This window comes from Arvicola amphibius, chromosome 1 (assembly GCF_903992535.2).
Source record: "Arvicola amphibius chromosome 1, mArvAmp1.2, whole genome shotgun sequence".
Classification (NCBI taxonomy): Eukaryota; Metazoa; Chordata; class Mammalia; order Rodentia; family Cricetidae; genus Arvicola; species Arvicola amphibius.
The window spans coordinates 1,107,106-1,134,978 of NC_052047.1; the positions used below are offsets into that span (position 1 = coordinate 1,107,106).

A 27,873-nucleotide genomic window follows, 5' to 3' on the forward strand; every position below is an offset into this window, starting at 1 on the left:
TAAAATTTACCTTCGCTTCCACCCTCAGATCCTCATTTGTTGTTTCTTTTAAACTCACTTGTCTGGTTCGTGCTGCCATATACTCATGGTGTGGGGTCATCCGTTTGAGCACGATTGATCTACCAAGGGCTACATTGTTAGAGAAAAGTGATTCTCCCTTATCCAGGAACAACTGTCAGTGGCTCTTAGCTGTGGTGGAAGCTGGGGGCCTGCCCCTTCATGCTGGAATGTGGACTGGCTTGATTTTATACAGGGTTTGTGCAGGCGACCCCAGCTGAGGGTTATGAGTCCAGTGGTCCTGTCATGTCCAGAGGAAACTGTTCAGTCCTGGGCTTCCCCACCCCCCAGCTCCGTGAGCCTGGGTGAGAGGGGCTTGACACAGAGGTGTCTCTTTTATGACTGCGCACCCCGTCACTTTGACCGGTTGTCAGTGTCAGTTGTTGCCCACTGCACAGAGACACAACCTGTGGTGTAGAGGTGGAGCTCAGAGGTCAGTTTGGTATTCTGTTCATTTAGCACACAGAGTTTGCTTTGCTATCAGGTACATTGTTGGGAAGACGCAAACAGCTGAAGGAGGACACCAGTGTATATTTGTAAATTTCTGACTTCTTTGAAAATGCCTGTCACAAAAATAAATGGCACTTTAGTGTCTTCTCACAAATGTACCTTCTTGTGAGGGAAATTTAATAAAGAACAGAATGTAACAACCTGAAAGACAGAAGAGAATGGGTCTTTAAAACCATGGAGTTTCTGAGTGGTGATCTTGAGGGTGGGAAGAGACATCTAGTAAAGACTGAGATCAGTCAATGGAGGGGACACCTGCTGCAAGGCCTCATAGCCAAGGCTGCGAATCTGAATTGGGTCTCCTGCACTCACAAGGTGGGAGAGAGCTGACTCTTGCCGGCTGTCCTCTGAGTGCCATGGAGCCAGTGAATGAATATAATGTAGTTTTAAAAGAACAAAAGAAGTTATTCCTTGATATTGTCATGGCTTTTAAAAATGTATTTGACAAGTACCCAGCTGCAACAAAGTGTCAGTTAAGCTGGGCATGGTGATCCCAACACTTAGGCTGAGGCGGGGAAACCCTAAGCTCAGAGTCTGCCAGGAATACAAACCAAAAGCTTCTCTCAAACAAGTAAAATGATTTGGGGCAATGCTTAAATATGTGCTCTGTAAAGTTAAGTCTTGTTTTGATAAAGTATAATGTTGTATGCTTTAGCGTCATTTAGCCCGGACTTCTGGGAGATGGAAAGACCCGCCCAAGAAGAACACTGTGAATGAGTTACAGGATGAGCTGATGAGCATCCGCCTCAGAGAAGCGGAAACCCAGGCGGAAATAAGAGAAATGAAGCAGAGGATGATGGAAATGGAAACGCAGGTATGACGGGCCGGCCCAGGTAGAAGCAGCACTAGATCAGAGTCTGACAGTTGTTTGTTCAAAATTTTTATGTAACTAAAAATAACATTGAAGAGATACCATAAAGTTATGAAGAGTGAAGATCTAGGCTTTAAATGGGAAATTTAAATTTTATGCCGTTGTGTTTAGAGGGTGGCAAATGAGCAAAAAAATTTAACATTGTCTCATCCTTAGAATTGCGGTAAAAGATGAAGCCCAGACAGCAGTTTTCTTGTTCTCGTGTAACGAGCTGAAAGTCACTGCTGCTCCCTGTCCTTATTCCCTTGAGATAGGGTCTGTCATTGGCCCTGGAACACCGGCAGCTTACCATTTTTTACCATTAAGCAAGCTCCAGGAATCTTCCTGCCTGTGTCCACCCCAGGTCTAGGGTTGCAAATGTGAGCCTGCCTTTCACACGAGAGCTGATGATCTGAACTCAGGTCTTCATGCTGGTACATCACGCACTCTTGCGGACAGCCTTTGCCCCAACCCTGTTTTGTTTTAGCTTTGTTTTTTGAGACAGGGTGTGCAATATTGCTGGTGGGCTGTAATGATATTTTGTGTTTTAACAAATAAAGCTTGCCCGAAGATAGAGTACGGAGCTAAGTCACTAGAGGCCAGGCAGTGGTGACACACACCTTTAATCCCAGGGCTCTGGAGAAAAGGACAGATGTATCTCTGTTAGTTCAAGGCCACCCTGGGCTATGAGAAATTGATCCAGTCTGAAAGAGAAACAGAGCTCACACAAAGGCAACCCCAGCCCTGGAGAGGGGGCGACCGACGGAGAGAGGATCACAAGGCAGGAGGAGGCAGGAGCGCAGATGCAGGTGCAGTCTGGGGAGGTGGTCTGAGGACAGGCTTGCCCTTTTGGTCTGAGGATTTGGTAGAGGTAAAAGGTCTCTCTAGTGACTGGCTGCACTGCTTCTCTGACCTCTCAGCTTTCACCCCCTAATAGCTGACTCCGGGATTTTTTTTTTTAATCAAGAACAATTAGAATTTGTGCTACAGTTGGCTTGTTACTCACTCTGTAGCCTGGATTAGCTTCAAACTAGTGGCCAGTACTAGGATTATAGGCATAAACACCTTTTTCCCCAAGAAATCTAATCTCTGCTTGACCCTTCAACAAAATTTAAGCAAGCCAGACTGCATTTGGTTTTATTAGGGTTGTCTTCCTGCACAAATTAAGAAGGGAAATTTATGTAGAGCAAAGTTCCTCAACCATAATATGTAATTTTTGGGCTAGAAATTTGATGTGGAATTCCCCTCTATATGCTGTGACTATGTTTTATTACCATTGGTTAACAAAGAAGCTGCTTTGGCCTATGGCGGGGCAGAATATAGCTAGGTGGAAAAACTAAACCGAATGCAGAGAGAGAGAGAAAAGGCAGAGTCGGGCAGACACCACATAGCCTCCCTAGAAGCAAGATGTGAAGTAACAAACCAAAAACCTTGTGGTAAAATATAAAATAGTAGAAATGCGTTAATTTAAGATATTAGAGCTAGCTAGGAATATGCCTGAGCCTTTGGCCAAACAGTGTTATAATTAATTCAGTTTTTCTGTGATTATTTGGGTTTGGGTAGCTGGGAAATGCTAGCACAGTCTCTCTTTACAGAAATTTTGTTTTTTGTAGCTAGTCTGTGCATCATGGGGTGTTTAGCACCCTGGCCTCTGCCCTGCAGGTGGTCTTCTCTTTAACAACTAAAGCTGTGTCCATACATTTCCAATAGAGAATCGCAGGTGTCAACTATAATGTGCATTTTACCTTTTCAAGTTATATAATGTGATCCTGAGTAATAAGTGTAAAGTTTAAGTCTAAACCCATCTCCTCAGATCTCTCTTCTGTGTCACGTCTCCGTCTTAGATGTATTGGGCCTGAGATGTGCAGATTGTTTCCCTAATAACGCTTGTTTGCTCTGTAAAGGTGAATTTGGCTTTTATGAATGACATTTGTCAGAGTTGTATTTCATGTGAAGTTGTCCTGTGGATCCATGCTGCAGACTGTAGAGTCTCTGCTGATATGAAATCTTCAGATGCCCATGTTACTTAAAATAAAATGGTTTATTATTGTGTGTAACCCATGTGCATTCTCCAGCATACTTCAGACCATCCCTAGGGTCGATGCCTACTGTAGCACAGAAGCAACAGAAGTGATGGCTACACTGTGCCACTTAGGCAACAATAACAAGAAAGGTGTGCACATGTGTGGTACAGATACAATTTAAAATTTTTTCAGTCATTATCAGTTTGAATTTGTGGATGCATAGGGAAGGGGAACAATGCATTCTGCTGATTTTCAGAGTTTTGTTCAGCCAGTAGGGGGTGTAGTTAACTCATGCCTCGTTCTGTGTTCTAGTGAACAGATGTGGCCAGCCCGTGTCAGGCAGGCTGCTGGGAACATGCAGTGTCTTCAGGGTGGACGTACCTTGTTTCATAACACTCAATTACTTCCTCAAAAAGTTTCATTGAAATTAAAAAATAAGGAAAAGGCTAAAATTATTAAAAGTAAAAATCAGATTTTATAGTGGGAAGTTTTATTTTTATGATAAAATTTATGTACCTATATATGTACATTTGTATGTGTGCATGTATATGGGGGGGGTGAGTCAAATTCCAGACATGGTTTGGAGAGCCTTTGAAATCTGAAGCAATGGACAGCTGAGCCGTCAGACACACCCGTTTTCATCACGTGCCCCAGCAAATGCACACTAGAAAAAGTTCTCCGTAGCACAGGGGAGGGTCTTGTATAGGCAGTACCTAAGGTTAACAGTTTTTGTGCCTAGAAATGGGGACACATTTCCTCCTGCCAGGCCTTTTGTGTGGCAGATTTGAGTTTATACAGTCAGACGTGCTGAGTTGAGGTTTGCTCTGTGGTTATATACACTGTGCCACCGGGCTTAAATCCCTGTGGCCATGCCTCGTTTTCAGAGTGAGGGTGGGTTTCCCGGAGGGCTGTTCGCAGAAACCTGGTGTCTTCACTCTGCCTGGAATTGGGAGTTTCCAGCCGTGCCGTTCTGTTGCTGATGCTCCCATTTTCCAATAAAGCCTTAGCCTCCAGTTTGCTTTTGTATCAGAGGTGTTTGGCCTTCTAATGCTTCTGCCCGCCAATGGCTGCAGTCCTTGGTCCAGAACACATCACTGCCTCTTCTCCCAGATTGTGTTGTATGACCCCAGAGGCAGAGTGTGTGCTGGTCCCATGCCAGGTAAAGCTTTCCTTCCTTGGAAGAGAGGTAGAGTCAGTGCTTCTCCCTCTCCGTCCAGCCCATGCTGTGGGTTTATGACTCTCCAAGCTTTGTGTGTGCCTGCTGGGGTTTATGACAAGAATGCATAAAGGAACTTGTGACTCCTTCTACGCCGAACACTTGGCCTCCTTTAGTCTGATGTTTATTCTGAGTTTTCTTTGCAACATGGCTGCTTCTGCCTTGGTAAGAAGGGCTTAAATCCCCCCCTCCCTTCTTCCCGAGGAGGCTTCTGGGCAGAACCCAGAGTTCAGTCTTGGTCCGCCCCTTATTTGATCAGAAGGTTGGAAGCCGCATTCTAGCTCTTTTGATCCCACTCAAGAGTCCTCGTGATTTGTTGGTTTGTACCTTCCGTTTCTGTCCCAAATTCATCTTTTCCTTCTTTCCTGTTTTTAATTTTTTCTTTCACTTTCTCTATATTAGTTTGACTTTTAGAATTGTTTTTTAAAATTAATTTATTTATTTTTTATTTTTTATTGGTGTTTTTTCTATATGTATGTCTGTGTGAGGGTGTTGGATCCTAGACTTATAGACAGTTTTGAGCTGCCATGTGGATGCCAGGAATTAAACCCAGGTCCTCTGGAAGAGTAGCTAGTGCTCTTACCTGCTAAGCCATCTCTGCAGCCCTATAATTATTTTCTTTTAATTATTTATAATTATTAATGTTTGTTTTCTGAAAAATTGGAAACACTTGCCTGACTACACAAATTCTAAAGGCAGTGACTGTATCTCTATTCTAAGCTCCAGGCCCTCGGAAGAACGTGCTGTGCTGTCCCATACTCCACCTTATTCTGTGGACGTGGCCTGTGCTTCCAGGTTGTCGGACCCTGCTGCCGCCACAGGGCTGGCGCTCGCTTGACTCCAGTCCGTAACTGCCGCGCCCTTCTTCCTCCTTTCCCTCCTGCCCTCTTGTCTCCCTTCCCCTTTTCTTTCTTTCTTCTCTGTCTTGCTTTATTACGCAGACTGGTCTCAAACTCAGGCTCCATCCAGATGCTAGAATTAGAGTTCTGATGTCACTGGACTTGACTTCCTTTCACTCTTTAAATTGAGGTTGCCTTTGCTCTTTTTTTTTTTAAACAGATCTTGCCTCAAGTTTATTTGTAAAACAACATAGGGCACTGATCACTTAAATAGCATGTGGGTGTGTGACACCAGCCCATCTGCCTTCATGCTGGCAGACAGAAACCTTCCGTAGGGGCCTTCACAAGGGCCTGGGCACAACTGGAGCCGAGGCCTGGACCTTGGTTTACTCCTTGAGCTTTGACTGGCAGAGCCTACGACTCTTGGCCAGGTAGCTTCTAATCCAGTTCCCAAGCTTGGGGTGAGCAAGGAAAGCAAGATGGCCGAGTGTGCGACCGGGGACATTTGGCATCTTGGGCTGGGCCACCTTGGGTTGACAGGCTCTTGATGGTTTCTGCGCACACTCATGGCCTTTGCACTGCTTGCCTGCGTCTTCTTCAGGCCTTTCTTGTGCTTCTTGGTTAAACGTATGTTCCTCAGGAATTTGGGGTTTGACCCCCTTGAGAGAGAGATTTGTGTCTTTGTGACCGGGTTTTCTTGATGCCATTTCTTGTGCCATTCCGGGACTGGTGTGTGTGTGGTGTGGATCTTGGCCTCGGCCATGGCTGGACGGTAACCACGGCTCCTGAAGAAGCGCCGTTCCTCTCATATGAGCACGTAATTGAGTAAACTCTTGTAGACTGAAAAGAATTACATATGTTGGCTGGTAAAATGCCTTCATTATCTTCCCTTCGTATGGACTCTGTTCTCCTTGACTTGCCTGTTTCTTCAGCCCACTGAGTCTTATTATAACGTATCTTGGTGAGGACGTATTTGTCTCTGTCGTCCTTGGATTAACTGTGCTCCCTGAGCTGTGTATTCACACCCGCGTGTTTGTTTATGTTTTATAGCACTGGAGCACACATCCACGGTAGTCATCGCGGTGCCACCCAGGAGCTTAGTGCACTGACTAGTCAGGGTTACAGCAGCCATACGGAACTAGTCCTTTTTTGATTTTTTAAGATAGTGGTTCTTTGTGTAGCCCTGGCTGTCCTGGAGCCTGCTTTTTAGACGAGGCTGGCCTCAAACTCACAGAGATCCACCTGCCTCTGCCTCCCAAGTGCTGGGATTAAAGGCGTGTGCCACTGTGCCTGGCTCTTATTCTTTTTCCCATTTTTTTGTATCTTTAATAATTTTAAGTATTTATTTTATGTAAAGCTCTTATATAATTTTCTTACTATGAGGAATTCTTAAACTATATCTACTTTCCCATTAAAACCAGAGATTTTAAATTTTTTATAGAACTATTTTTTCTATTTTTTTTCCTACTAGAATATTCCAACGGGTTTATTAAAAGATTTCTTCATACATCTAGTAGACAAGAATGTGAGACTGACCTTAACCTCAAAACTCCTCAATTACCTGCAGAATTACGAGGCAGAATGAGTCAAAGGACAGTGCCAACTGAGCATTCACTGCGCCTGCAAACTTCTTTCTGCAGCCCCCGTGCATGTGCCCGCCTCACAGTCTTCCTGACACAGCCGAAAGGCAAGCCGTGGTGTCTGCCTGTTTTTCCAGAATACTGAGATTTGTTAGCATTAAGTAACTTGACACCTGAACACCTGACACATTGGTGATGTGAGCGGGTTTACAGTTCAGTTTGTGCTCTGTCTCCCGTGTCTATCCCCAGGGTTTCAGAAATAATCTTCTCTCGGTTGTCTGTGAAGCTCCTCATAGTTTACAGATTTTTTGCATAAGTGGTATATTTAGGTTATATTTTTATTATTTAAGTATTTATTTCTAGTGTTTAGAAGCAGGGTGTCATGTAGTTCAGGCTACTCTCAAACTGTATCACACGGACAAAGGTAGCCTAGAACTCCAGATCCTCCTGCCTCTGCCTTCCGGATACCGAGACTGCAGATGTGTGCCACCACGCCTTGCTGGTGTGCTGATTAAGAATTTTTAATACTCTTTTGGAGAATTCAATGTTTTTGTTTTAATTTTTTTTTTTTTTTTTTTTTTGAGACAGGGTCTTGCTGTGTAGTGTGGGCTGTCAGGTTCACAGAATAGCCCAGGTTGTCCTTAAACTCTTACTGGTGCTTCTTCCTCAGCCTCCCTAGTATGGATACAGGTGCTACACACTTGACTGAAGATTTGTTTCATATCTTTTTCCATTTTTTAATAAACATTTTAAAAAACATTTTATAAGATTGTTGAATTGTAAGATTTAATTGAATTGTAAGGTAAAAATTAATTAAAAATTTCCAGTCTTTTATCTATAGTGAGTCTATTTATATTTCTCACTAGAACCAGATCAATAGTAACCAACTCCGAAGAGCAGAGCAAGAGGTCACCAGTCTGCAGGAGAAGTTGCATTCTCTTTCTGCGAAGAACAAAGGGTTGCTTACCCAGTTAAGTGAGGCAAAGCGCAGACAGGCAGAGATCGAATGCAAGGTAAGTGTCAGTGTAATGCTGCTTTTTATAGATTTATTTATCATGATTATATACTGTCTTTTTAAGACAGCCTCTCAAAAAGAGGAGCTTGTTGTGTGCACTAAACTGGCCTCAAAGTCTCATTGATTCTTTTGGCTCTGTCTCCCACTCCCATTGCTGGGATCCAAGGCATGCACCACACCTAGATTAAATTTTCAGACAAGGTTCACTCATTTTGTTCATAGGGTAAATTGCAGAGAAGAAACCTCACTTCTAACCATAGGCTTGATTAAGTTAATGACTTACATTGGTGTCTACTAGCTTGACTTTCCATGTTTCTTTTGACTAGTGTGTCTTTAAAACCCAGCTGTGATGACTTACCTGAAAATGCAGGTGGTGGAGGGTCTGACACTCCCTACTTGATTCACACCATGCTAGCAGTCAGCTGCAGTGCTTTCTAGGTAACAAACAGAAATGGGTATGCACAGGTAGATTAAGAAAAATGAATACAATTTCCATTCTGTTAATCAGTTTTTGTTTATATGAAGCTTTTTGTTCAAAAAAAAAACTACAAGTATTTGAAATAAATTGAATTTTTAATGAAAAGGGCTTATAGCAGCTTTAGCTAATGAGGGCATCAGAGGGTTGGGGGCGTCAGGTAGAAGAGATGGATATATATATATATATATATAATATGTGCATAAATATGAGAATAACTGAAGAGATGCATGTCGTCTGAGCTTTAGAGCTGATTTCTGGAGAGAAGGTGTGACATTTTAAGAGGAACTACTCATGCCATCAGCACAGCTCCTTTAAGAGTCACAATGCCCTTGATGCATCCAAGCCTTACTATTTTATGAGAAATAAGACTTTCAGCGGCACACAAGCTGTAATTCCATCAGCTTGTTCTGGTGTTATTAAAAGCCAGGAGTGAAGCTTGAGTGGTTTGTCTGTGTCACTGAGATCCAGAGATGAAATTACATCCTAATAAATATTCATGGCTGCTGGAATTTAGACTGAAGAAATCTGTAGGCAATACTGACAGTTGTGTTAGCTCAAGAACTGACCCTTTAAAAAGATCAGCTGGACTAATTTAACAACAAAGTTGTATCAAAGGCTACATGAGCAGTACTTACGCAATGAGTTGTCTCGGGCCTCGTCACCCTGATGGCTGATAGACGTTTTGATGCCACTCTGCCCTTGTGATTTGTCTGTAATAGAGAACTAGTGTAATCTCTATAGCAACACCAGCTTTCTCTAGACATTTTGATAATAGTATTTCTGAATTTAATATTATGGTGGCACCTGTTAGCAAAATAAAATGTTCTTTGGAAGTATTTGTGAAACTTGGCCATGAAGATACTTGTTTTGAGTTTGTCTCAGTGATGGGTAAGGACTCAGCAGTGGAGGACGGGGCAGCGCCCTGAGAAGTGTGCCCAGGACCCTCACTCTGAGTGCCCCTTGCACTGACTCAGCCTTCTTCACTGCCTTCACAGAACCTGGTGATTATTATTAGTGTACTTATTGTTACTCTGGCTCCTAGAGCCTGTCACACTTCCCTCTTCGAGTACAATTTAGTAACAACTATAACTTCTCAGAGAAGCAGGTCCCTTATTACATAAATTAGATTCATTTTCATTATGTTTTATATGATTAAAGCTTATATTACTTTGTTGGTCAGTAATCTTTAAAGCTCATTTTATTTTTCATATATAAAGTATCTGAATAGTATCTGTATTATCAACATTTTTACTGTATAAATGAGTTTGAATATACTCACTTAAAATAGCACAGGCCTATAATTCCCCCATTTCAGTCCCCAACACTTTGAATACCGAAAGACTTTTCATGAATTTCACGCAGGTTCACTTGCAGGCAACATTTGATTTGAACCGATAGGTGGCCTCTAACAAGGTGTTGTCCCTTTGGCTGTGGCTGTTTGTGCCTGACGGCTGCAGTGCATGTACCATCTCACACCCTGCTACATCATCAAGGCAGTTTATGCCCTCGATAGTTTGTACAGTCTGAAAGAAATCTCAGTTCCAAACTCAGCTGGGTTATCTCTGCTTTCTTGGTGCTGTAGAACAAGGAGGAAGTCATGGCTGTGAGGCTCCGGGAAGCTGACAGCTTAGCCGCCGTGGCAGAGCTGAGGCAGCAGATTGCCGAGCTTGAAATCCAGGTACGACGTGGCCGCCCCGCGGCACACCAGAACCACCGCGTGTGCGTATGGCCTTCCCGTGACTACGGTTCTGTTCTCCTTGCTGCATCCGTCTCAGAGGGCTGGGGGAGCTCATCTGGAGGCCAGAGGGTGAAGTTGAATGTTTTCCTCCATCACTCTCACTTTACTAACTGAGGCTCATCTTCTAGAGCTGCTCCGGGGCCTTGTGCCCCTGAGTCTCTGCCTGCTTGGCCTTACATGCAGCTGCCACTCACGTGGGTGCAGAGGTCTGAACTCTGCTCTTCCCACTCAGGGAAGTGCTCCACCCACTGAGAAATCTCAGCCCTCAGGTGCGTTTTTACTTATACATAGCATAAAACTTTCAAAATGTACAATTCTGTGACATTAAGAATATTTATGCCGTTGTATGGCCGCCAGCACCATCCGCCTCCAGAACATGTTCTTCCTGCATGAAACTCGGTGTCCACTAAACAGTAACGTGATGCCCCTCCCTCCCTAGGCCCTGGGTTCACCGTCTGGTGTCATCTCTGTGAATTTCACCACTCCAGGCACATTCTGTCGGAAACCATGAAGCGTGACAGGATGATTTCACTTAGCGTGAAGTTCTTTAGGTTTATTCATGTAGTGTATGTCATTTTTTCCTTTTTAAAGTTACATGCATCTTTAATTGCATGTGCTGACTACATTTTTTTTCTTTTTTCTTTTTTTTTTTTTGGTTTTTCGAGACAGGGTTTCTCTGCAGCCTTTTAGAGCCTGTCCTGGAACTAGCTCTTGTAGACCAGGCTGGTCTCGAACTCACAGAGATCGCCTGCCTCTGCCGACTACATTTTTATCACCATTCATTCATCTGCCTTTGCTGGGTGACGGCACTACTGTGGTCAGAGCTGTGTAAATATCTCCTAGAGTCCCTGCACTCAATCTTTGAGGTATATGTATCATCTAGAAATACTGGGTCTTAAAATAATTCTGTTTAATTGTTTGTGGAGTTGAAATGCTATTTTCTGTAAAATGTACCACTTTACATTCCTAACTGCAGAGCACAAGAATTCCATTTTTTTCATATCTTTACCACTAATTTTCAGGAGAGAGGAAACCTGCCATCTTGGTGTGTTTTAGGTGGCATTACCTTCTCATGCACATTGGTGATTTCCCAGGGGCAGTAGTGCCAGTGCCAGGCATCCCTTATTTGATATTTAGCATTTATTTATCTTCTTTGGGGAAAAGTCCATTCATACTCTCTGTCCATTAGGATTTGTTTATCTTGTTGGTGATTAGTTGTGGGAGTTACTTGTGCATTCTCAGTAGCAAGCATGTCAAATGGTGTGGTTTATAAATATTTTCTTCTGCAGGGTACTTTTCATGATTTATTTTTTATTATGTATATGTGAACTACATGTATGTCTGCACCATGTGCATGTAATGCACACAGAAGCCACAAGAAGGTGTCGAATCCTTATGGATGGTTGCTAGCTACCATGTGGCTGCTGGGAACGGAATTTGAGTCTCTGCCAGAGCAATGCTTGTTCTTAACTGCTGAGCTGTCTCTCCAGCACCAAGGTGTAGCAGGTGATTGTTTGGACTGTCAGCTCCTGAATAATGACACAGAGACTTTTTATTATAAAAGCTTGGCCTTAGCATAGGCTCGTTCCCAACTAGCAATTACAGCTTGAATTAACCTGTTTATGTTAATCTACATTTTGTCATGTGGCCCATTACCTCTCCTCAGTATCATACATCCAACTTCCCCTGCATCTGGCTGGTGAATTTCCCATCTCAGAACCTTTCCCAGAGTTCCTGTCTCTCCCTGGAAGTCCCGCCTATTCTCTTTTGTCTACTATTGGCCATTTAGCTCTTTATTAACCCAGTCAGAAGGTGCCTTTGGCAGGTGAGGTAAACAGAGACAGATCTTCACATAGTGTACAAAGAGATTATCCCAGCACTGAAGGTGTTGATAGTCTTTTGATGCACAAAAGCTTCCCCCTGAAATCTAAACTCTTAGCAGAGAACTTCTGAGTCATTCTGCGTGACACTCGCCATCTGTCCGCATTGTCACTTCTAGTTTAAAAAGAAAATTTAGATTTTTAAAAAAGTAGATGTGGGCCAGACGTGGTGACAACTATTATTCTAATCACTTGCAAGTCTGGTGTCAGGATGGGGCACCTTGCTAAAGTCCTGCCCCACCTTCCGCCCACAACGTCATTTTAAATGTCCTACTTTCCTTAGTACTGTTTTTGTTGTGTTTTGTTTATGTTTATGAGTATTTTGCCTGCTTATATATCTCTGTCCCTGTGGAGTCAGAAGAGGGTATTGGATAACCTAGACTACCATGTGGCTGCTGAGAACTGAACCTGGGTTCTCTACCAGAGTAAATAATGTTCCTCACTGCTGAGCCAGCTCCTGGCCCCATGTCCTGTGTTTTTACTATAAAATATGATAAAGTAGTAAATGTCCTATATGAACGAAGTATTACAGGAATCGTCTGTTTTTTTGTTTGGTGTCTTAGTTATGGTTTCTGTTGCTGTGATAAAACTCTGAGTTCCAGAGCAGCCTGAGAGGAAAGAGTTTATTTCACCTTACCGCTTTTTGTTCATTTTTCTGGGGAGTCAGGGTCAGAACACTCAAGGCAGAGACAGAAGCAGAAGCCATTAGGGAACATTGCTTACTGGGTTACTCTCTATGGCTTGTTCACCCTTTCTTATAGCACCCAGGACCACCAGCACAGGGGTGGCACCACCTGCAGTCATTAATCAAGAAAATTTGCCGGACTGGAGAGATGGCTCAGAGGTTAAGAGCACTGACTGCTCTTCCGGAGGTCCTGAGTTCAATTCCCAGCAACCCACATGGTGGCTCACAACCATCTGTAATGAGATCTGGCGCCCTCTTCTGGCCTGCAGGCATACATGGAGGCTGAACACTGTGTACATAATAAATAAATAAATCTTAAAAAAAAAAAAAAAAGAAAATTTGCCACAGGCTTGCCCACAGGCGAAACTGTGTGTGTGTGCGCGTGCGTGCGTGCGTGCGTGCGTATGTGTGTGTGTGTATGTGTGTGTGTGTTAGGAGGGGGCGCATTTTCTCTATTGTGGTTCCTTTTTCCCGGATGACTCTACCGTCTACCTTGTGTGGAGCTGACGTAAGCCTGGCCAGCACAGTATTAGTTTAGCTTTCTGAGAGGCTCCAGATGTAGCCCAGGCTGTCCTGGAACCCACTGTGTAGAGCTGGCTGGTCCAGAACTCCCATAAGAGCTCATGTCTGTGCATCCAGAGTGCTGTGCTTACAGCTGTGAGGTGCCGTGCCTAGCCTTAGTTACTTAAATCATGATAGTATACACAATTCTGTATCGACTCTTCCAGCATTATGAAGATTATAAGAAATTGCCTTTTATCTTAGTTATTGCTCTATTGTTGTGAAGAGACGCCATAACCAAGATAACTCTTATAAAAGAAAATATTTAATGGGGGCAGGGTTGGTCAGTGGTTACTGTGGTGGGAAGCAGGTAGACACGGTGCCAGAGTAGTAGCCGAGAGCTTCCCATTCTGATCCGTAGACAGCAGGTGGTATCAGGGAGGGAGGGAGGGGAGGAGGATAGAGATTTAGACTCAGAGATCCTGGCAGGTGCTTTTAAAACCTCAAAGCCTACCCCAAAGATGTACCTCCAGTAAGGTCACACCTATCTCAGCAAGGCCACACCTCTTGATTTTCCCCATACAGTTCCACCAGCTGGGTACCAAACATAGAGGCCTGTGGGTGCCATTCTCGTTCAAACCACCACACTATCTTTCTAAACATCTTAATTACAAAGTGGCAAGATTTAAATCATGACTTTTAGCTAGGTTTGGTGGCATATGCCTGTGACTTCAGCAGCCTGCGTGTTGTACATGTGTGAGTGTGCACTCATGTACACATGCAGAAGCCAGAACTGAACATAGGGTGTCTTTTTTTATTGCTCTTTGTATTTATTGCCTTGAGACAGGGTGTCACACTGAGCCAGAGGACTCACTGTTTTGGTAGATTGACGGCCAGTGAGCTCCTAGGATGTGCTTGCCTCTGCCCCTCAATGCTAGGGTCACAGACATGTGCTTTTTTCAGTGGATTCTGGAGATTTAAACTGAGCCCTTAATCATGCAGAGCAAACTTACCCACTGATTCATTTCCCCAGCCCCCAAATCAATTCTTGTTTGTGTTAAAATACTTACCAAAATGAAGGACCTCATATTCTGCATGTTTTAAAAAGTGAAATCTACACATTACATAATTTATGAAAAATGAAATGAATATGTATGGAATATTCTTTTATTTTTTTATTTTTTATTTTTTTTTTTTTGGTTTTTCGAGACGGGGTTTCCCTGTAGTTTCTAGAGCCTGTCCTGGAGCTAGCTCTTGTAGACCAGGCTGGCCTCGAACTCAGAGTTCCACCTGCCTCTGCCTCCCGAGTGCTGGGATTAAAGGCGTGCGCCACCACCGCCCGGCTTGTATGGAATATTCTTAAACTTTTCTCTAACTTGCTGTGCCAAGCCCTTGCTAATCATTATATTGTTAGCTTGCTATAAGGTCTGCTTTCTCAGTTTCCAGTATAAGTAAGCACATGGGTTTATCCATGTCACAAATGATAGCGTTTCTTTTTGTTATTATTTATTTATTTTTTTGTATTCTAAGCAGAATCTTACTGTGCTTCCCAGACTAGAAGTTTATATGGCCCAGGCTGTTCTCTACCCCATGATCCGCTTGCTTCTGCTCTGAGTGCTGAGATTGCAGGCTGCACCACCGCAGCTAGCACAGCCCCATCCTTATCCTGTGGATACACTGACATTTTCTTCATCCACTCATCCGCCCATCAGCATTTTGACGTCTGTGAAATCAGATGTTTTCCTATTGTACCCAAGTCTTCTGTGTCTTTGTATCTTGAGTCTTGATGACTGGACCGTTTGTTAGCACATCTGCAGCCTGGAATAGCTTCAGGTCCTTCTTTCCTACCCTCTGCAATGCGGGCCAGAGGTGCCTGTGTAAGGTGTTCAAGTTTTCAGCTTTAGTAGCTAACATTATTTTACACTGTATGTTACTTCCCTGCCAACGTTTGCCTGCAAACAAAACTGAAAACCCTCATTTTGAATCTGTCCTAGCGTTTCTGTTTTTTCCTGCCCATCCTTAGTCTATCTCCTGGCTGTCGTGTCTGAAGCAGTTGGAATTCTTCCACCCATTTTCCTTTTTCCAGCCTCCACTCCTCTGTCCAGCAGTTACCAGAACTGCTTTCCTAAAACAAACGGAGCAATCACATCAGAACTCCTCAGCGTGGTTATCCTCGAGGCTCCTGTTTCCATCCTCACCTCTCACCGTTATGACGCCCTCTCCCGCGTACAGCACTGCGCCCAGTGTGCTCAAGTGTGTCCTGTTCTGAGGCTTTTGTGCTCCTGCAGGTTTCTGGACCCACTTTGTAGAGAGGATGGAAGATGAAAGTTCAAGGCCAACATGAGCTAACACAGAGATATGTCTTAAAGGAAAACAACCTCTTAAATTATTTTTGTTTAAATCTGAAACCCCTGTTCCAGTTATAAAATATTGAGATCATTCGCAGTTGTGGGAACATTTCCAATCATTTCAGTCCCACCGGAGGGGGACTGAGACTTTGTGTTTTGTCTTTCTCCCGATTAATTATTCCAGTTAATGTTATGTAGCCTTGGCTACCTGAAACTCAACAAAGATCCTCTTGCCTCTAGCTCCAGGGTTTGCATTTGTTAATTTCTCACAAACTAAATTCTCTCAAAGTCTTCATGTGTTAAATCATTGTTATATATAATACATAATCTGTTATTCTTATAATTAAAGCCTGCTTTTAAATATAATTATAAAAACTATACTTTTGTAAATATACTTAGAGGAAAAAAGACTAATTTTTATAAGTTCTGTAATATTCTATAAATATTTATATATATATATACACGCATGCATGTATATATGCATACAAGACTAAAATTTATTAAATTTATTTTTAAAGGTTCTTAGGTCACTGTGGAGTTTTGAGTCCACCTGCATGTTATTTGACATCATGACATCTGTAATTGTTATTGTTTATAATACTGCCCCTACTTTTGAAGGAACTGTTTTAGTTCAGAGAGTCTTATAGTGATCTTAACTTTTTCCTGGAACTGTTTTGTTGTTGTTTGTTTTTCAAGACAGGGCTTCTCTGTGTATTTCTGGCTGTCCTGGAACTCACTCTGTAGGTCAGGCTGCCTGCCTCCATGAGTGCTGGACTAAAGGTGTGCACCTCTCTCCTTCCTGAAACAGTTTTTCAAATGTGTTGCTACCTACACGTCTTGTTACACAGAATGTTAACTGTTAGTAACACAGTTGTTACTAATTGGTGTCTGGTCACCATTCTGCTACAGTGCTAATTCAGGGACAGTATATTTTCTATCTATAAAAGTCAGTTTTTTAAATTCCAAAATGGCATCAGGTATAAGAAATTAGTATGTTATTTTAATCTTTGGGTAGTCATTAGTCATTATATAGGTATCTCACTTCATTCAAATCTGTTACTTTCTCAGATAAAGCTCATTTATTTATTTGTTTTTCAGTGCTAAGGATTTCAGTGACATGTGCATTGTATGCAGTCCGTCTAACATGAAGTTAACTGGTCTAAACTCTTTTTAAAACTTAGGACAGCATCGCACTGAGTTTTCCTTTATGCCTCTGACTTGTGACACTCCCACCACAGTCTCCCAAGCACCACCACGCCTGGGCCCAGCCTTCTGTCATAATAACAGTCAGATCTTAAAAAGTAAGGATTTTGTGCATGAGCGTTTTGCTTGTATGTGTGGATGTGCACTGCATGCCTGATGATGCCCTGGCACTGGAGTTATGTGAGGCTGAGGACCCCCCCCCCCCCCATTAGAGTTCTAGGAATGAGTGGAGCGGAGTCTGTAGAACAGAAAGTGCTCTTAGCTGCTGAGCCATCTCTCCAGCCCCAGTGTCCAGTCTGAGTTACTATGCTTTAAACTGCTTTGTCTTATAAACCATCTACTGTAGTCTTGAATTTGTTCTTATCCAACAAATTTGTATAAATTTGTATTTATGGAGTACTATGTCATATGTCATATGTTTATGCTTTGTGTACTGTTTAAATCTGGTTACACATCTATTTTCTCAGACATTTATTTGTTCATTTGCAATAGGGTCTCAAAACCCCAGATTGTAAATAAAACTAGCATCCCCAAGCCTCAGTATTCTGACTGTTGGCATTACAGGCCTGCTTCACTGTGCCTGACACAATCCCCATGCCTCAGTATTCTGACTGTTGGCATTACAGGCCTACTTCACTGTGCCTGACATAATCCCCATGGCTGGGTACTGACTGTTGGCATTACAGGCCTGCTTCACTGTGCCTGACACAATCCCCATGCCTCAGTATTCTGACTGTTGGCATTACAGGCCTACTTCACTGTGCCTGACACAATCCCCATGGCTGGGTACTGACTGTTGGCATTACAGGCCTGCTTCACTGTGCCTGACACAATCCCCATGCCTCAGTATTCTGACTGTTGGCATTACAGGCCTACTTCACTGTGCCTGACACAATCCCCATGGCTGGGTACTGACTGTTGGCATTACAGGCCTGCTTCACTGCGCCTGATGCATGTTTTCTCTTCACGGAGAAAGTTCAGTTTTGTTCCTCTGGGTTTTGAGAGCACAGTAATTTTTATTATCGCAAGAACTGTGCTGTGCAATAGCACAGGGATTTGGTACTTCTTCCTACCTATAGCTTCTTTTTCCCTTTTCATTCTTTCCCTCCCTCTCTCCCTCTCTCCCTCCCACATCTGTATTAGGGTCAGATCTTGGACCTCCAGCATGCCAGGCGAATATTCTGCCACTGTTACATCCTCAGCCCTTCCCACTTTGGCTGGAGGCCTCAAATTTACTAGAGGATGATCTTGAAGTCCTGATCCTCTTTTGCCTTCTAAGGGCTGGGATTGCAGGCATTTTCCACCATGCCAGGCAGCCCACTCCCTGGTGGATATTTTTGCTTTTATTTAAATATCTGTCTGTGCATGCCAGTGCCAATAGACACCAGAGGATGGCGTTGGATCCCTTGAGCTAAACATTCTCATTTCTGCATGGTTCAGCATTTTGTTTCTGGATTATTGTACTTGGAAATGTACTTTCCATACTGGCAACTTTAAATATTCCAGCATTACCAGTAACGCAGATATGAGCAGCTGGTGCTTCTGGACACAGCACGTCCAGCTCTGCTCTCATCTTAGTTTGCTCTCCAGTTTAATCTTCACAGCCGCCGTACAGGACAGGAATGGCTAACATCTTTAGAGTTGAAGTGACTGAGGCATAGAGAAGATTTTTAAAGTGAATTGATATTTATAAGGGAACACTTAGCTCTTTTCAATTAAGACAATTTTTTCTTTAGTATGGTAACATTTTGGTAGAGTAGTTTAAATTTTTTTTCATAATAGATTGACTGTCTCCTGTAATAATTCCTGTAATAACAATAATTATAATTGTTCGCTACTTGAAATTTTTCTATTCCTTTCCCCTCAGGTCATCTGTTCTAATTCCCATCTTCTTCCTCCAGGTGCACACACACTGCACTAAGCCACGGTGCCCCAGCCTTTCTGATCTTCCCGCTTCACTGCCCCTCTGTTCTCATCTCAGTCACCCTGTTTGTCTCTCTGTGACGCCTGCTCTCCTGACTCCTCTGTTCTTAGCTCCGCTACATTGTCTCACTCCCTGTACTTGTTAAGTGGTTTTCAGCTTTCTGTCCCACTGTGTGAAGTTCATTGATGGGAAGAACTGTTACTGGTTTCATTATTTCTAACATCATAAAGTGATAGTCAAAGCATTCTTATTTATTGAAAGAGTGCAACAGCTTATTTCTTGAAATACCGTTTTTGATTTTAAATGTTGTTCCCACTTAAAAAGTGTACACGTAGCCGGGCGGTGGTGGCTCACACACCTTTAATCCCAGCACTCGGGAGGCAAAGGCAGGCGGATCTCTGAGTTCGAGGCCAGCCTGGTCTACAAGAGCTAGATCTAGGACTGGCTCTAGAAACTACAGGGAAACCCTGTCTCAAAAAACCAAAATAAATAAATAAATGAATGAATGAATGAATAAATAAATAAATAAATAAAGTGTACGCGTGAAAAACAGGTAAAATTATGAATTTAGGTGGAGTATTAACTTCACTTCAGCCAAGATTTATGGAGTGTTTATGATATGTCTGTCAGTATTCAAACACTACCTGGATTAGTAAACAGAATACAAAAATGTCTCCTCATTTAGCTTAGTGGTAGAGAAAACATTGAGATGACCAGAACAAGTGAGTCATACAGTGTGCAGTTTAGAAGATGATGTCTGCCTCGGTGAAAACGGGGGATTGAGAGTATGACTCCTGGTCCTCCGCTAATGTGACCAGGTGAGGTTCGTTAGAGGGGACACGAGACAGGATTTAAAGTGAGGCACAGAGGGCTTGAGGGCACTTGCTGCTCTTCCAGAGGACCCAAGACAGGCAGATTTGAGCAAAGAATTAACTGCTAAGAGTAAGGACAGGGGCTGTCCAGAGTCAGGAGCTTGTGTGAACAGTCTCTGGGTTAACTGTTATGAGTAAGGACAAGGGCTGTGCAGAGTCAGGAGCTTGTGTGAACAGTCTCTGGATTAACTGCTAATTGTAAGGACGGGCTGTGCAGAATCAGGAGCTTGTGTGAATAGTCTCGGGTGGAGGAGAATGGGGAAAAGAGGAAATATGAGAAAGAAGTAGAACCTAAAGGTTTTGGTTTTTCTCTGAGTAATTCGGAAAGTCATTAAAGGTTTTCAAGTATTTGAGGGATCAGTCAGATAACATTTAGCCTAATAAAAGGCTTGAACTAAACCTCATTCAGAATAGTGCTTGTAAGTGTGTGCTGTCTTATATCGGTGGGAATGGTCAGAAACCAACGTTTCTCCTGTTAGTGGAGTCTGCACTGCTCTGTTGACCCAGATGTCGCCTGACCTCTGCTCTACGTGGCTCCACAGGACAGTCCCTAATTTTCAAGAAGTGGACAAAGCATAGGAAAGTTCGTTTTCGCTCAGTTATGTTGAGGAAAATAGATGAGGATTAAATCCATGTGATACTTAGCCCTGGAACTGAATTTTTTTGGGGTATTAAAAAATAAACATGTTGGTTTATTAAAAAAAAAAACACGTTAGAGACTCTGTGCTAAGTAAGCCCTTGAGTTGGCCTGGCTTTGTTACAGGTGGCTCAGATCCAGCATGGGTCCTCTTCCTGGTACTTTGTAGCGTTTACCCACTTGTGCTGGTTTGCCCAGCAGATAACCTCTAGGGATGTCTCAGATGGGCAATACCCCAACTACTGATGGCTTAGAAACGCCCACTCAGAATTCTGTTCTGACAGCGAATGTGGGATCTAGGTTTAAATCAGTGTGCCCAAAGCAGCCTGCACTTTTGACAGAGATGGAAAGGAAGTGATAAGGTCTTTACTATCACCTTAAAAATATTAATGCTTTTAATTGTGTGAAATTACTGAACCATGGAATTCTCCATAAAGCTTTGTGACTGATTTATACTTTACAGCCACCTAAACTAATATAAACTAACAGCTGCAGAGCAGGTGATAATTCAAATGCTGTGCCTTAGCTCTGTTTGCTAAGGTTCCATCTTACTCTCGAAGTATATTTATTTATTGTTTTTATTTTGAACAACTTAATTAAACAATAAAAGATCTTTGTCTTTCAGGACATTTTTACTTCAGGCATTTTTAAATTTGGAAACAGGTATTCTGTAACTGTATCACAACAGAGAGATCTGGGTGTAGACACTTCCTCTTGCTTGCATCTAGTTATTAGGGTTATATGATTCAGGGCCCTCTTGCTGCAGACAGATTCCAGTGCGCAAATTCTGCAGACACTTGTTAGGATAGCTCAAAGCCATGAAACACACAGTGTTTGGTAGACTGGCAACAGAAGAAAAGGCAGGCCTAGAAACAACAGGAAGGAGATCTGAGTACACCGTGTATTTAATTCATAGTTACGTGTCACACTGGCTCATGAATCTTAACCAACTTAGCTAATGAATGTGAGATGCCAATGGGAAGAGACTGTCTGGTGTATGGAGCTGTCTTCCCAAACTGTCTTTAAATCTAAGACTGTTCCAAAAATCATATGGTTTCATCCTTTTTGTTGTTGTTGTTTGTTTTTAGTTTTTCGAGACAGGGTTTCTCTGTAGCTTTGGAGCCTGTCCTGGAGCTAGTTCTTGTAGACCAGGCTGGTCTCGAACTCACAGAGATCCACCTGCCTCTGCCTCCCGAGTGCTGGGATTAAAGGCATGCGCCACCACCGACCGACTGGTTTCCTACTTTTTAAGAACTCAGAATTATGTAGAGTTTTAAATATCCGTAACAAAATTAATTCATTGCCAGTTAAATTACAACTTATAAGAAACATTCCCCACCTTTTTGTGTGTGAAAGCTGATCTCTTCACTTGTACATTTGTCAGAAATATCTCTTGTGCATTTCTCTTTGTAGGTCTCTGAAAAAATGCTAGGAAAAAATGAATCTAATTTCTTCCTTCTATACTTTTCAGAACTTTATTCTATGCGTATTTCAGAACATATGTCTTTATTTTATAGTTATCTAAATGTATTTTCATTTTCTTCAGGTTACTAAGAAGACTATTCAAACTTTGTGCCTATGACTTTAAGTTACAGGAAACTGTTTTGAGGATTCATCAGTTGTACAGATCAGTGTGATTTGTTTTTAGATGTTTCAAATGAGTCATACGAAGTCATGGAGAGGCTACCACTTACCACAGTTACTGTTCTGATTAAATTCTTCGTGAGGCTGAGTTATAAATCAGTAATCACTTATTAAAGTTTAGTGGTTAGTCTTGATGTTTCAGTATTACTCCGTCCATTAATCAGGGTGCTGCCTGCCAACTGCCTTACAGCCATTCCGTGTGCAGTCACAGCTCCTGAGACCTTGGACTCAGCCATTCCGTGTGCAGTCACAGCTCCTGAGACCTTGGACTCAGCCATTCCGTGTGCAGTCACAGCTCCTGAGACCTTGGACTCAGCCATTCCGTGTGCAGTCACAGCTCCTGAGACCTTAAATGACAAAATGGAGCTGAAGAATCCCAACCGTGCTGTAAGCAATATTGTGTGGCCTCTCTGACCGTTGAACCTAGTTTCATAATACAGCCATTAACATGTTATTTAACCTTTAAAATAGTAAAGAGATGGCCTCTCAAAGTGTTCTGTAGAGGAGTTTGGCTTTCACCAGAGAGAGCAGTGCGTGCCTGTCTTGGTGAGCTGCAGCCTCTTCTTTGGTTGAGTTTTTCATCTGCAGCTGTAACAAATTACTTGTAAAATGTAAGCTCTCCACTTGCATTTGAGACTCAGTAACCTGCCTTGAGTCATGACCCTGCTAATACCACAGCCTTCTGTAATACTACTCCCAGAGAAAACCCACATCCTATGTATAACCTTAGATTTATTTTGAAATCTTTATGAAAAGAACATGGGGAGATTACTAATTGTTTTTGTTATTTCCTTTATGGCTGTGATGTCTACTTGTAAGCAGTGTTTTTCCTTTTAACAGGACTAAAATGTCATGGTCTAGTAAATAATTATTTCAAATTCTAAAAGTAAAACAAAATTTTAATAACTGTTTTCATGTGAAAAATTTATCGTATATCAGACATCTGATGAAAACTCAAAAAGGGGAAAGCCAGTGGGACTTAGGGCAGCCAGTACATACGTGTAATCTAGAAACCATTAACTGGATGATACTCGTAAACCACTGAAGGTTACACACTGAAGTTGTTGTTGTTGTTTTTAATGTGCATTGCTGCTTTGCCTACATGAGGATGTCGGGTACCTGGGAACTGGGGTTATAGACTGCTGTGAGCTGCCCTGTGGTAGCTGGGAAGAGCAGCCAATGCTGAGCTGCTCACTAGCGCCCCCTCTTTTCCTTCTGAGACAGAATCTTGTGTAGCCCAGGCTGGTTTTGAACTCAGATCCTCCCGCCTTGTCTTAGTGCTGAATTCTAGCATGTTGCCCCCATATGATTAATCTCCAAACATTTTAAAACTTATTATTAACCACTGCTTATATTTTTCTTTCTATTTTAGATTTCTTTTGTGTTCTTTCAAAAATTTGTTTTTTTTTTTACTGTGCATGGGCAGGTGTGAGTGTGGGTGTGTGCACACCACAGCATGCACATGGAGAGCAGGGATAACTCTGTAGAGTCAGCTCTTCCTCCACCATGCTCGGCCCAGGCTCTCACTGAGCCGTCTGCAGGCCTTTTGCTTGCTTTGTGTGAACTAACTTTCTCTCTCTCTCTCTCTCTCTCTCTCTCTCTCTCTCTCTCTCTCTCTCTCTCTCTCTCTCTCTCTCTCTCTCTCTCTTCTTTCTTTCTTATTTATGCAAAGTTCTGCCTGCACACCAGAAGAGGGCACCAGATCTCATTACAGGTGGTTGTGAGTCACCATGTAGTTGCTGGGAACTGAACCTGGGTCTTCTAGAAGAGCAACCAGTCTTCCCAACCTCTGAGCCATCTCTCCAGCCCTTTTTGTGAATTCTTAAGATAGCTGCATAGATACAAAATTAGTTTTAACACAGTGTTTTTATTTTGTTTTTATGGTGTGTATTTGTTTGTGTATGTGTTTTAGTGTTAGAGTTTGAATCACGTTACCATGTTTTTAACAATTGGTAATCTTACCTTTCACTAGAATGGTTAGACTTCAGTATTCTCCGGAATCTTCCACATCTTTTAAGAAGAATAAATAGTAAAAGACATACTAAATGAAAAAAAAAAAAACAAAATTGAGACAGTTAATTAACCATTTAGCGTGTTATAAGTATGTTATAAATGTGTATTGTGAACATGTTTGTTAAATATCACATACATACATGATATGTTTTAAAATATACACACTTGGGGACTGGAGAAATGGCTCAGCAAAAAACACTTCCTGCTCTTCCAAAGCCCTGGAGTTTGGTTCCTGTGGGCAGTTCTGCATACCTGTAACTAAAGCGCCAGGAGGTCTAGCGCCCTCTTCTGGCTTTTGTGGGTAATAGCACACATTTTGCATATGCGAACATGAGCATAGTTTAAAAAATAAATAGGTGTATTTGTATGTGCATATTAATATACATGTTTAAATAAATTAGCATATGACTGTTCATTTTAAAAAGGCAGTATATTTGCCTTAAAATTAATTTGAAGTGTTTATACTGGACCTCATTAAAAATGTTGCAGTATTGCCTCTTAGGAAAATGGAAGGCTTGATGATACAAGCCTAGGATATCTCTGTCTATGAGTTATCCAATTGCTGTAACTTTTAAATAGCCGTGTGTTTAAGTTACTTTAAGATAATAATTGCCAGAAAGAAAACAAGAATTATAACCTCCAAATGAAAGGAAAAGCAAGCAGCAAAGGAAACTGCCACACTCTCTTATCTGAGAGCCTGGGTTGTTTGGTTTCTGCCTGCTTCTCTGGCACATTTTTACCACATTTACCTTCACAAGTTGGGTCCAGCAGGGCCTGCCTTGTTCCTCTCTGTGTTAAAGGCACACACCACTGTGCGTCGTTGTTCCTGTGTTCGTATAAAGGCTGTCGCTCTTGCTGCTTCTTATATTTTCAGTTCTTTGCTGCATGACGTTTTCATTGCTGACTCCGTCTCGTCGTTTACATTTCAACCTGGAGTCTCCCACTGACTCAGAGATTCCCCGTCATCTTTGTAAAGTAGCCTGCTCCCTCCCCAGTTACCTATGTTCTGTGTGTAAGTGTGTGCCCGAGTGTGCTGATATGTGTAGGTCAGAGGACCCCTTGTCTACTCCTTATGGGTTCCTGGGGTTGAAATCAGTCTTCAGCTTGGCAGCAAACACCTATACCCATTGCTGTCTCAGGACTGTATATTATATTCTATAGGCCCTTATCAGTATTTGAATTATCTTCTTTTTAAGAACTAGCTGTTGTCCAGCATGGTGATCATATCTTTAATCCCAGCACTTAGAAAGCAGAGGCAGGCAGATCTTTGTGAATCTGAGGTCCAGTCTGTTCTGCATAAGCAAGTTCTAAAATAGCCAGGGCTATATAATATAATAAGACCCTGTCTCAAAAACAAAACAAAAGCCCATAGGTACATAAGTTAGAATTTTGTTCAATTTAATTCTGAATGCCTATACCCAGTCTTTTGAATGCTGAGATTATATCTATTTGCTTCCATGCCCAGGTACCAATCTTTTTTTTTTTTTTTTGAGTACCTGCCATGTAATAGACATTATATTTGGTTTACTATGGTTTCTCTTTGTGTTGAAAGATGATTTTAAAACAGTATTTTATTTGGAGTTTTATTAAAGAGTTCAGAGTGTTGTTGACTGAACAATGCACAGGTTTGCATTTTGACCTTTTTAAAGTTATTAAATATGTAGAGGGATTATTGTAGATAAAACAAGGCTAAAAGTAGTAAAATGCCTGCTGTAATCACAAACTTGGGTTTGACTCTAGACGGTAACGAGGCATTTTTCAGTCCTTTCAGGGAGTTGAATAGGAACAGGTTTGATGGTTTATGGAATTACTGTTAACTTAGACATTTGTAATGTTTGTAGGCCAAGTTATATCGAACAGTTCCTTATCCTCAGACAGTGCATTATCAAGTATGTAATAGTAAATGTCGTGATATCTACTCCTTATGTCCAGTGGGTGACAACAGTCTGTGTGCCTAACTATATAGGTAGGGAAAGAGGAAAACAGCTGGGACAGCGTTCATTGCGATGGCTGGAGGACACACAGATACTGTGTGGTTGTCTCAGCTCTTCTGTTGGTTTGAAAAAGGGGGAAATTCAGGCAGATGTGAGAGACGAGGTGCCTCCCGGTCTCAGTACCTGGGCTGTTGGATCTAGTGGGTCAGCTATGAGCTCTAACGGGTCAGAATCTCAAACACAAAACTTGTCAATCTGATTGTGTAGAATATTTTAAAACCTGTAGATTGAAACTTGGCTTTTTAAAATCAGCTATTTTCCTGTCTAAGGAAGTGCCCTTCCTGTGGCAAGATAGGGTAAGTTTTAACCAACTTTGAAACAGATAAAGAAACAAACAAGAATGGCCTTTTAGGTATACCCCATGAAAAATCAGTCTGGCTAACTTTTTAGACGTGAACAAGTCTGAGGCCTGTCTTTTCTTTCTCCCGCGTTCCCAGGAGTTTAGCTATGTCTAAAAGCACTAAACTCACTTTTTCCAGCCACTGTCGAAGCAGCTCGATGCTGTCTCTTAGTTGATGTGCAAACTCATATTACCTTAAAACATTCTTTTCAGCATGGCTCGATGCACACATTTGGTTTTTAATCTTGGTGGTGTGTTGGCGTACAACAGGCACAGGTGAAGCTGTTTCTGAGTAAAGGTTCCCTCTCTGCCTGACCTGACACATAACTGCATGTGTGTTTTCTCACCTCTAGGGAACCAGCATCTGCTGATTTTTTTCTAATAAGCCGCCAGAGAATGATAGATCATTGGCGTAGTCTGTGTCTTCCCGGTGCTTCCTCTGAATGAGCTGTATCACCCCTGAGAGCAGTAACCACCTGGGACATGTCGGTGTGCTGTACTGTCCGACAGTCTCCTTTATTTCCTGTCGTACACACAAACACGCTTTTGTATGTCCAGAGAATTACTTTATCTAATATTTGATTTTTCTTCATTTTTTAGAGTATTTCTTAATTTTTAGTCACAGGATTCATATGTGTGGAGTTTTCTTAGATCATAAACAATTTTTTTAGTTCTTCATATATCATCAAACTTAAATAATATTTTCTAAACTGGGCGGGGTGGATCACACGTTTAATCCCAGAACTCAGGAGGCAGAGACAGGTGGGTCTGTGTGAATTTGAGGCCAGCCTGGTCTACAGAGCAATTTCTAGACCAGTCAGTACTACACAGAGAAACCCTGTCAAAAGCTGAGTTAAGTATGAAAGAGATTTGAGTTCACAAGTGATCTAACCTCTTGGAGAGAGGAATCGACCAGCTAAGACCAATATGGAACAATGTGACATGAAGCTGGCAGCAGAATTGGAAGAGAGCATTCAGTTACTCACAGTAATTTGAGAATATTTATTTAGAGTGTATATTTTTTATTGTAGCTAAAGGAAAATCCAACCTAAATTGGCTTAAGTAATAGAGATTTATTCCCCTTACTACTCCTGGTCTAGAAGTAGAGTCTACTTCAGGTGTTGTGGGAGGCCGCCCGTTCATCCTCGGCCACCCAGACTCCCGAAATAGTCACTCGGAAACTGTATTAATTACATCACTGCTTGGCCTAGTAGCTCTAGTTTCTTATTGGCTAACTCTTACATCCTAATTTAAGCCATCTCTATTAATCTGTGTATCGCCACGTGGCTGTGGATCTGGCAAGGTTCTAGCTGGCAGCTGGCTTCTTTCCCCTCCGGCAGCTCCATGGCGTCTCTAAGCTCCGCCTTCTCCCAGCATTCAGTAGTTTTCCTCGTGTAGCTTTGTTCTACCCTGCTGTAGGTCCAAGGCAGTTTCTTTATTAACCAATGGTATTCCCAGCATACAGAGGAAAATCCCACATCACTTCAGGGATCTTTGATTATGGATCCCAGTTGCTGTTTACCATGGT

General features: G+C 42.2%; 1 protein-coding gene across 8 annotated transcripts in view; it reads left to right on the forward strand.

Moving 5' to 3' along the window:
- The window catches only part of Evi5 (ecotropic viral integration site 5), a 164,136-nt gene that overhangs the window by 104,240 nt on the left and 32,023 nt on the right, over positions 1-27,873 (forward strand). For 7 of the 8 annotated variants that reach the window (XM_038339184.1, XM_038339171.1, XM_038339168.1 and 4 more), the window contains 3 exons: positions 1,220-1,378; positions 7,940-8,086; positions 10,149-10,244. In XM_038339184.1, the coding sequence (XP_038195112.1) occupies positions 1,220-1,378; positions 7,940-8,086; positions 10,149-10,244 (402 nt within the window). The remainder of the gene's footprint in view (positions 1-1,219; positions 1,379-7,939; positions 8,087-10,148; positions 10,245-27,873) is intronic. The other variant, XM_038339178.1, reaches the window with a different exon arrangement.